At 36.4% G+C, this 11,286-nt stretch overlaps 1 protein-coding gene across 5 annotated transcripts in view; it reads right to left on the reverse strand.

Annotated features, from left to right (window-relative positions):
* TCF12 (transcription factor 12) overlaps positions 1-11,286 on the reverse strand; it is a 452,598-nt gene that overhangs the window by 440,792 nt on the left and 520 nt on the right. For 3 of the 5 annotated variants that reach the window (XM_006894510.1, XM_006894507.1, XM_006894509.1), the window contains exons 2-3: positions 10,435-10,531; positions 9,289-9,361 (exon numbers count right to left, since the gene is read on the reverse strand). In XM_006894510.1, the coding sequence (XP_006894572.1) occupies positions 9,289-9,361; positions 10,435-10,509 (148 nt within the window). In that variant the 5' untranslated portion in view covers positions 10,510-10,531. The remainder of the gene's footprint in view (positions 1-9,288; positions 9,362-10,434; positions 10,532-11,286) is intronic. The other 2 variants (XM_006894508.1, XM_006894511.1) reach the window with 1 other exon arrangement.

Genomic DNA, 11,286 nt, shown 5'->3' on the forward strand with positions numbered 1-11,286 from the left:
CCCACATTTCTCCTCATATAGAGCCCAGACTCCCGGATAATCTGTTCTGCATATAGGTTGAAAAGGTATGGAGATAGGACACATCCCTGGCGTACGCCCTTTCCAATTTTGAACCGTGCAGTGTTCCCTTGCTCTGTAGGTTAAAAAAAATGTAGGATGATTTGGCTAGAAACAGAAAATAGTGGTTCAAATCACAGTTATATTACTAACAATAACAACTCTCTCTCTGCAAATGATGTTTCCCTCTCATGTAACACTTTTTTCAGAAGCTTCTGAGGATGCAAGGAAAAAAGTCAGAAATTGACAAGGACAGCTAAGAAAAGTCATGTTCTTGAGCTGGACTTCTCATTGAGGATGAGATAATAAAGGACAGCATTCTACTCCCCACTCCCCAGAGACAAAGCAGTCTATACAAGAGGAGAAAGCACAGTGTATTTTCCTGGAACTACAGTTTTACCTAATAACTAATTAAAATTTCTTATATTAGAACAAATATGTTTGTGCTATGAAGTAGAAAGTAAAATATACATGAATATCTAGGTAAGATTTCTTCTACTCACTTGCAATGTGTTACCTCAGGCTATCAAGGGAGTTCATGTTCTTTTTCACTCCCATTAAGGGGGAAAAAGTGAAGATGCTCTACCCTAGAGACTCTTTAATATTCTCTGCAACCTGTCTACCAGCTATTCTATCCTCTCAGGCCACATAATTTTTACACTACACCTCATTCCAGAAAGAATTACAAGCAGTTGGAGAGAAATAGAGAACACGTAACATACAAATGGCAATTAGCAAGCAAAGAAAAGATGCTCAGATTCTGTTCACAATTCTATGCTGTAAAATTTCTAGTCTACAAGATCATTGTATTAAGAAACAGCAAATTTTTTTTAAAAAAGGGTTTTAGGGACCTGATGACCTCTAGAACTGTCTGATTTTTTTTTCCAGAAATACACTCCTTTCATTAAAATTATCTAAAAAAACTCCTTTCCAAAGACATGAACTGCAAATTTATAGAAAACTGATTTTTTTAAACACACCTGATTTCTTAACACTTTAAAATTATATAATTTTATGGCAGTGAAAATCAATTTTGACTTGATGCCTTTCTTGGGACATTTGCCTACTACTGTGGGCAATCTCCTCCCAAGCGTTCTACTGCCTTTGAAAACCCACTAGACGGTCAACTATGAGTTGGTTCCAACTCAACGCCATCATGAGAGAGAGTCGGGGTAAGAAGCTGCAGTTTCAACCTAAAGGCACAAGGTTAAAATCTGCCAGTTGCTCTGCAGGAAAAATAAGGACAATCTCTTCCCATGCAATTAACTGCCTCTGAATACCTGCTGGAGGATTAGCTCTGGGTTGCTTCTGATGATACATAACAACTCCATCCCACCAAACCACCAAAAGGGAGCTCTGTTGGCACAATAGGAAGAAGCTGCTTTGCCAACCCAAAGGCAAGCAGTTCAAATCCATCAGTTGGTTTCTCAGAACAAAGATGGCAATCTCCTCTCATGTAATTTATCAACTCCAAAAAATCTGCTAGAGAATTGGCTGAGACTGAGTTATAACTTGAGGGCACGTAAGTTAAGATCCTGAAATGCTGAACAGTACACAGCACATGTAACTGAAGAAAATTGGCTATAATTATTTGTAATAATCAGTATTATTTAGTGTCACAACAAAATTACTGGCAGTTACCACTTCTGAAGCAGTTTTCATGTCAAGCAATACACAGAGATAACTTTATATGATCCTCATAAGGTTTTTCAATGTAGATGTTATTAACTTTTCACAAAGAAGGAAAATATGGCTCAGATACTTTAAATGACTGCCTAGGGCCACCCGGCTAATAAGTTGCAAAGACTCCAATTCAGCCGTTTGGCTCCTGAACCCAGCTCTTACTCACTTCATTCACTGCTTCTCTCATAAAAAGTCAGGAATTTAAGGGCCCTTTCATTGACAAACTACAATTAAAATACACTATTACTCCAACAAGCACAAGTCAAAGAATGACAAGAATTTCAACCAGATTGATGCCTTTGAGCTGTGGTGCTGGAGAAGAGTTTTGAGAATACCATGGACTGCTGGTAAAACAAACAGATTTGTCCTGGAGAGGGTTAAACCAGGTGGCTCCTTGGAGGCAAGGATTCTGAGGCTCCATCTAACATACTTTGGACATGTTGTGAGGAGAGACCGGTCCTTAGAGAGAGACACCATGCTTGGGAGGGTGGAGGGACAGCGCAGGAGAGGAAGGCCCTCTATGAGGTGGATTGATTCAGTGACTGGGATAATTGGGATGGGAGTGTCAGAGACAGTGCGATTGGCACAGGACAGAGCGGAGTTTAGGGCTGTTATACATAGGGTCGCTATGAGTCGCAGGCGACTCGACAGCACATAACAACAACAACAACAACAGCTATATAATCCAGTAATACACAAATATCATCTGGAGAGAATATAACCATGCACTCCATTCACATACTAATAAAAACTTGTATTTTTATGTTACAAAATCAACCAAACTGTCTAATTTATACCTTTAATTGCACCATTAGTATCAATCCTTGTGTAGGGAGGAGAATCAATCCTTGGCCTGATAATTTATTTCCCTCTGAGTTCATTTCCTTCAGGGAATTCATTCACGCATTTAACTTTAATTATAACTTGTAGATAAAAATAAAAATCTGTATCTCCTCTCCAAAGGAAATTTCTCTAAAGGCAAAAATGTTTACGTACACAAAAAGTGCTCACTAGCACATTATTTATAGTATCAAAAGGTGATTTTTTTAAGAAAATGCAAATGAACAAACAAAATTAAAAAAGGTCAAACAATAAGAGAATTGGTTAAATAAGTATGTATATCAATCCATGTATTATCAAGCAATAACTGCAAGCCATGCTTGTAAGGAATCCTTAATAACATTAGGAAATATTCATGCTACAGTAGTGGGGGAGGGGAGGACACAGGACATAAAAGGAAACCATTACTAAGTTCTCAACTTTGTAACTGTAAAACAAATGCGAAAGAGAGTAAAACAAAAATGGTCATTTTCTTCGGATAATGAAATAGTCATTTTCCCCTTTTCCCCCCCAAATTTCCTATCCGTAATCACGTATCAATCAGGCAGAAGAAGGAGCTTATTTTTTTTTACAACATCTTCAACTCATCTCCCAGCACTCATCCCTCATAATCCCCAGATTAGCTAAAAGAGTCCTAAGTCATGTGAAATTTAAAATGTTCAAAGCAATTTGGCATCTTATTTCCTCTAACACTACCCTATATTTATGCCAGAACTGTAAACTTTATAGTTATTTATCTTACCTACAGATATTCAATCCTTCACATTCTATAATTCTTCTACTCTTGGTATTTTCCCTTATTTCCTACATTAGCCACGTCCAAACCATCACCCCATCCCTAGATTAGCATAAAAGCCAACTAAATACCTTCCTTGTTTGTCCTTCACCACTAACAATTTATTCTACCACAACCTACTTATGTCCCTAACATAGTCTTTGGAGATTATCTTAAAACTCAGCAAGAGAGCTACTATTAGTGGTTTTACTTTACAGATTAAGAAATAGTCAGAGAGATGTTAAGTAACTTGCTAAGATAGCCCAACTAATAAATGGCAAAGACAGGAATAGATCACATAGTATAATACCTGAAAATAGTACTCCAGAAACAGTAATCAGTGAGAATTAGCTTTTCTTTTCCTCCCTGAAATTCAGACACTTGAATCAAGTCAAATTCCCAATTCCGGGTCTCTTCTTGTGCTATTCTTCACTGAGAGGTCAGTTATCTTTCCTAATTCATTTTCCATATCACCTTTCCAGGTTAATTCTTAATTCACGTTCTGTTAAGTTTTCCTTAAGCCTGTTCTACTCCTCAGCATTCCAAACCTGTCTAACAGATTTAACTTCTGCTCCATTAATACACAGCTGTTGACAACTATTATGTTATAGAAATGATTTCACATATTTATGTTCCCAGGTACATAATAAAATGCTTCTAATTTCTCATGTCTATGTTCTTCATTTCTCACCTTCTCAAAAGCTACGAAACAGCAAGTTTCACAAAATAAAGACTAAGCAATTAGCTAATAAATCTGAAATAAATATGGCTTAACTATTTACTAGGAAGCTCTTGTACCTAAGTGTTAAGAGAATGTGCTGCCAACACAAAGATAGGCAGTTCGAATCCACAAGCTGCTCCATGAGAGAAAGATAAGCAATCTACACCCATGTGATTTACTGCCTCCGAAAACCTTCACCTACAGGTCAGCTGACACTTAACTGGATAGAATAATAATTATTAAATAGGGATGAAAGTAATTTATTAATCTCTTGAACTGGTATGTTTATCTCCTCATTCTACTGCATAAATGTTTTAAAAAACATTAAAATATCAACAATTGTCATTAAGGGAAAAATACACAAATAATACTTTAACATAATCTTATTAAGTGATAAAAGGGAAAAAAATAACTTTTTTTCTTTTTCACAGGACCATTCACTCTATTATAAGTTACCATAATCCGATATAACATTGAACACTAAGGGGCAATGACAATTCAAGCAAAATTACAATGTTCAAGATCAGAAAAGACTATTTTGCTTCAATGGGAGTATAGTTAAATCCAAATTGTAAAACAAATATTCTTATATTCAAGGCTGGATAAAGATGCACCAATGGATAGCCTAAAAGATAAAACATTAGTCTGTCTTTAAACTATTGATGAAAACAGATAAAATTAACAATAAAATACAGGTATGCCTCACTGTAAATTGCAATTTTCTATAATACCATAGTCTATCATTGTTTTTCTAAAGCAATGTAAATTAATATCATTTAATGAAACATCTCAAGAATGGTTCCAGAAGCCATAATCTTATATTCTTGTTTCTCATTTTCTGTTTTTATATTCTTGTTTCTCATTTTCTGTTTTCCAGAACTGTATTTTCAAATACAAGACTTCTCTGTTTAACAGTGCCTTTGAGGAGCCATTTAATAGTGTGTAGTACATTTACTCTAAAATAATATAGCTTTTCTCACTTGTCTAATGACTCTAGGGTTACTCTCATTCACCATTATAGCTTACCTAAAGCAAGTATTTAAATGATTCAGTAACCCACTGCTAACTTTAAGTATTTCTTACTAACAATTTTTCATAAATTTTAACAATGATATTTATACTACAGAAAACACACCTTCCTTATATAACCTGTATATTATAATTTATTTAAAAAGACACATTGGTAAGATTCTAGATTCTCATTTTTTGTTGTTACAGTCAAATAAGGCTAGTTTTAAAAGTATACTCCACATTTAGTAATATAAATAGATATTTAATAATCCTATCAAGGATTTTTTTTAATTACTTTAGAAATGGATAGAGTTAGAAAAAAACAATGCCAGAAATTCTTGTGGTAATGGATCTAACTACTTTGTATCTCAACATTAGCAGTGTCAATCTGGTTGTGTTACTGTACTACATACAGTATATTAACATTGAGGGGAAAGTAGGTAAATGGGCACACAAAACTGCACATAATTTATTGCAAATGCATTTAAGTAATATCTACAGTCATCTCAAATGAAAAATAAATTTCATTTAAAAACTTACTGAAGAGAAATGTATATGTATTCCTTTTCCTGATCCTGTATCTTTTAATATACAGAAACATAGTGCCAAAAAATTATCAGTAACTTAAGAATGAAAAACTATACTCCTATTTAAAAACTGAAAAGCTAGGAAATATTCATTACAACTAATTCCAAAACAGCTTGAAGAAATCTACAGTTACAAAAGACCGATTTGAATAGAGGTAAGTAATGCTTTAGATACTAATTAACATAACTTTCAAGTTAGAAAGAAATATATTCAATATATATACATGACTTGCAAAATAAACTCATCTTACACTATCTAGACCCAAAAACTAGCAAAGGAAAATTCTGGTAATTACGCCAAAATTTAAACAACTAAAAACTAATGTAACAATCTAGTTCTACACAAGCACTGAAAATGGAGGTGGGGTGGATGGTAGTAAACACCTTCATTTTTCCCATTCTGGCAATACTTGCAACAACTTTCCCTCTAGACACCACCTTAATAGAAAGTTTCATGTTCTAAATATCCCTATCACAGTCACTGCAAGGGCATCTCGCAAAGCCAATCACAAGAGGAGACAGATTCAGCTGTAGCATAACACAAAGAAAACACTCTGATAAAGAAAAAAACAATACAACCAACTCAAGACAAATGTAAATAAAATACATTCATCTTTCCCACAGACTTCTGATGCAATGTCAACTATCACACAAGTTATTCTGTTTCAGGAAAAAGATAAAAATAGAACATCATGTATACTGTAACAAGCACTAGTAGCCTAGTGATAAGAAGGTGCACTGCAAAACCCAAAGGCACCTGGTTCAAATCCAACAACTGCTCTTTGGAAAAAGGATGGGCAATCTCCTCCTTCCTATACAATTTACTGCTCCTGAAAACCCACAGAAGGGTCAGCAACGGGTTGGTTCTGACTATCACAAGAACAACTCTGTAACAAGTACAATATGTCATTAGCTAAAATAAAAAAACAAACAAAAAAAACCCCCAGAAGTTGAAAAGGTGATACATTACTTTTCAAAAATAAACCAAGATGAAATTAAGTCATCTTCAAAAAGGACAATCACACAGGAAACTATAGTTTTTCTAGGTAAAAGGTTTGCATTTTTATACATCTTACTCCAAAGATAAGCACATTCTAATCTTTCAGTCTCTTCAAGACAAAAATTAGATTGTTAGCCTTTTATATGCTGCAAATAAATAACTATTAGGATATAGTATATCATATCCTTTAAGATCAAGACAGAAGATCATTTTAAGCATCAATAAAGCATATATATTACTGTACCAATTTTTTAGACAGTCTCTTTTCACGTAAGAAATAGGTATATTTCTAAACGGTATCCGTATCTAATCACATAAAATAATCACTTATGCCATCTCCCCTGCCCAAAGTTTACATTGATTCATTAATTATTAATAGTGGTAGCTTTATTTTTGTAAATTGTATTTCCCCACCCCCACTCCCAGCATTTAAAGCACAGGCAAATATTCTGTCCACAGGATATAGGTATTTAAGTTCCAACTTTATATGGTTGAGAAACAAAGTCATCAGTTTCAGAACATTTCTCTATTGAAGAATCAAATACTGTGATCACGTCACAGGGTACATTTTTTTGTTAACTTCTGTAATGTAAACTGTTTTTAAAGAGTACCATAGCTGCTCCACTGTCATTACTTTTATCCTCATTAAGTTCACCTATATAATTCTTATTTTACTGACAAACTATATTTTCTTAACTTTAAAAACGAAAATAAATTGTCTTGCTTTGAAAAAATAAACCCAAGAAGCATTTCTAAAAACAAGTGACTGAATTCCATATCTTCGAGAAAAATATATTCTTTTTCTAGTTGAATATGTTTTCTACAATTTAAGATGGCATTTATAATGTGCAACAGCAGTACCATTGTTCTTTAATGAGCACATACTATGTACATCAAAGTATGCTTTAAAAAACAATTTCAAGGACAAAATAAATTTGGAAGTTTCTAAAATTACCAAAATTAAGGTGCAGTCCAAACATTGAGTAAAAAAAGGGAACGTAGTCTTTCACTAATTAATCATTTTTCCCAATAAGCATCAGTAAAAAAAAAAAGGAGCTAAAAGAAGAACTGAAGTTTGTCTGACATTTCATGATATCCTTTTGATTATGGTTATTATTAGTAACAACAAACAACAACAGTGTTTTACAATCCAAAATATTTTTTTCACTGTTAAAATACATGCAGTGTCTTTACCAGCAACTGAAAATTATAAAGACATTTTAGTACATAAGTCTTTTTTAAAAAAATAGTTGAAAATATAAAGTGTTAAATTAGTTATGGAAGTAGCCTTCTCAAATTTTCTGATTTTTTTTCTCAATGTATTTTATTAAATCAACTGTCATTTTACTAGAGGAAATACAAAGTATCAAGGAGGAATTGTGGAGTTTCAACCCACAGATCTGACAGCTGGTGTTCTTAAGATGATGCTACTGTGACATAAGTTATTTGTTTTTTGTCTGAGCACTACAAAATAAATTAAACCGAAAATTTTAAGTTTTCTACACTAAAATAGATTTTTCTTTAGAAATGCATTTAACCGTGAGTTTTTAAGCTAGGAAAAATATTTGAGAAAAACTGAATATTTGTTTAAGGTGCAGATTAATTCTAAATATACAGAAAATAAATTTTTATAAAGATAGCACTCTGAGAGACTAAGAATCCAATCTAGCTACTTAAATATAATCTCACTGTAATCTGAATACAGTATAGAATTCAGTCATCTAATAGTGAACAGTCAAAGATATATCCAAGTTTCTACTTTGATCAAATGAAGTGACATTTACTTCACTAACATTTTAAATAATTGTCCATAAAATTATTACTTTGCTACATACTTCAAGGAAAATGACAATCTTTTAAAATAAATATATCTTACTATTAACTAAATGTTTTTATATCCGTATATACAATAATACCATCTCATTAACTCTTTAGAATTTGGGATTAATAATGAGCTGAAAATGTAAGAAAATTTCAAGGTACATCTATATTTCAGTATTTTTTTTAAGACTATTGATAGACTTTTAGGCTTTTTTCTTCTGATACTTTTCTAAGTATGGAACTAAGCACCAAATTGATATAATTAAATGTCTACTGTCGCATTTTACTTCCTAAATGATAAAACACTATATTTGCAATTACAACATTCTCATCCAGGGGAAAAAAAGATTCAAATGATAACCACAAGCAAACCTATCAAATGACAAAAAGGCAGGGTAAAAACATGTTGTTCAGAAATAGTGCTTTTTTAATCCCAAAAGACCTTTTTCTAACAGTGTTACATTAGCAAGAGCTAGGTTCCAGTCTTAAACAATACTATACCATAAGACAACACTAACATTCCAGGCAACATTATCAATTGTAATTGCTTTGTAGTCAAATAATTGTCCATTTTAAAATTATTAAGAGGACACTTTCAAGCCTATATAGAATTCTTTTAAATGTCAACGGATCCTTACAGCAGTTCAAATTTGGGGGTTTTGTTTATAACTACCTTGATACACTAAAGAATGGCAGCAAGAACAATATTAAAATACCTGTCCATTTTATACCTGTTCAAGAAAATATAACACAACACCAAGGTAAGCATTTCTGATTTTAGACATTATCTTACCTGAGCCACTGAACTGACTGCTTCCCAGCGTAGTTGGTCTAGTTTTCCCACTATTAACAGGTGGGGAAAACATCTGCAAAAGAACCCAATTGTTTTAATTAGTCCTGAAATTCATCTAGAACCTCTGCTAACAAAATTTCACCAAGAATCATAAATCAGTTACTATGTTTCAGAAGGAAGTTAAAATTAAAGTAGTACAATTAGACTCAAAAAAGCCAATACACTGAGTGACACAATTTTTTTTTTAACACTCCTAGGAAATACAGGTTACATTTTGTCTGAGAAGCTGGTAACTAACATGAGAGAGGAAAAGACTAACATTTAAACTGTCATGAGAGAGAAAAACAGTGGAACATCTCAATTGTCAATTTTTACCCAAGATTTTAACTCTGAAACTAAGTGAATCTTACTACATTTACACTACAACTTCATAAACAGAGTTAAAAATCACACCCAATAAAACCATTACCTATCAAACCCTTAAAACACAGTTCTATATAACAGGTAGTGTTTCTGCCTCCACTAGTTATAAAGAAATCCAACTAATTATAAAAAGGGCACTGGTCCTTTGGTTTCAATAGATAATTTCTATATCAATTACTTACTCTGTGTGTGTGTGTGTGTGTGTGTGTGTGTGACAGCACGCACACACACACACACACACACAATTTATTTCCATAGCCATCTTAACACAAAATTGTTCAGCTCAAAGTTAGAAATCTAGCCCTGGGTTGCCTTTTTTGCAGTTGACATATTTCAGGTACCATCAGCTACATTAATCAGATCTTAGGGAGGAGGATGCAGATAAGTACTGACACACAAAAAATTCCTTTATGCATATAAAGTTCAAATCGCTAAAAACTATCAGAGCCAGAGTGGGTCTCATCAAAATATTGTTCTCTTTTAACTGGTTAAATCAAATGACCCCCCTGGCATTAAAGTTTCAAATCTGCAAGTCTAGACATTACATCCAAGTTCAGGTGTCCAACTTGGACTAGCTGGGTTCCAGCCCTGAGAACTACCACTCAAAGCAGGTGGAGTTCATGCTGCCTAGTCTCCACGTTGCTTTTAAACCTCGCTTCCTTTCTCTTCCCTCTCCCTGTAAACCTCAGCAGATCTGAAGATGCCCAGGAAAGGTCTTCTTACCGCACTGAAGTCCAGCAGGTCGCTCAGCTCCTTGTCGGTCCCTATAGCGGCCATGCGCTGCTGTTGGGGATTCATCTTCGACCACTTCTAGCAGGTCCTAAGGCAGATAAAACAGGCTCAGAGAGAAACCAGTGAGGCCCAGAGTGCAGGAGGATGGAGCGGGGCGCCGGGGAGAGGGAGCGCGCAGAGGCACCCAGCAGACACGAGCACCCCGACCCGTTCCCACTGCGGGAACGGGAGAGCCCGACGCCCGCCACCACGTCCCTCAATCCACGCGTTCCGCGGCGCGGCCCCGGAGCGACGCGGCGCCCGCAACTCGGCGCCTCTCCTGCAAGTTTCCGAGGCCGACACTGCCCCTTCCCCGCGCCCCCAGCCGCGCCGCCGCCTGAGCCCTCGGTGCGTGGGGGCCCGCGCAGGGGCCGCCCGAGCTGGGGGTCTCGAGGGGCGGGGTGAGGGGCAAGTCTGCGTCCAGACAGCGGAGCGACGGCGAGCGGGGATGTGAAGTGAGTCACTCGATCGGCAACAATAGACCTGACAAGTTACGGGGAGCGCGCCGCCCGCAGGCCCGCGTCTCCGGCTCGCGCGGCCCGGACCCTCCCCGCGGGCCTGGGTGGTCGGAAGGCACCCCCCGCGCGTCCAAGGGGGTGTTTAAAAAAGAAAACAGAAACACCGACAACTACTCCCGCTCGCGTCCCGCGTCCTCCTCCCCGGCTCGGCCTCCTCCCACTTTTGGTGCCCAGACCGCGGCCCGCCGACTCCGGACCTGCCGAACAATGAGCCCGGCTCGGCGGCCACCCGCCCGCCCGAGCGCCCCGGAGCCCGGCGCCGGCCCGACCCAGGCGGAGCGGGGCG

This window comes from Elephantulus edwardii, unplaced genomic scaffold (assembly GCF_000299155.1).
Source record: "Elephantulus edwardii isolate Elephantulus edwardi_28Jun2011 unplaced genomic scaffold, EleEdw1.0 scaffold00145, whole genome shotgun sequence".
Lineage (NCBI taxonomy): Eukaryota > Metazoa > Chordata > Mammalia > Macroscelidea > Macroscelididae > Elephantulus > Elephantulus edwardii.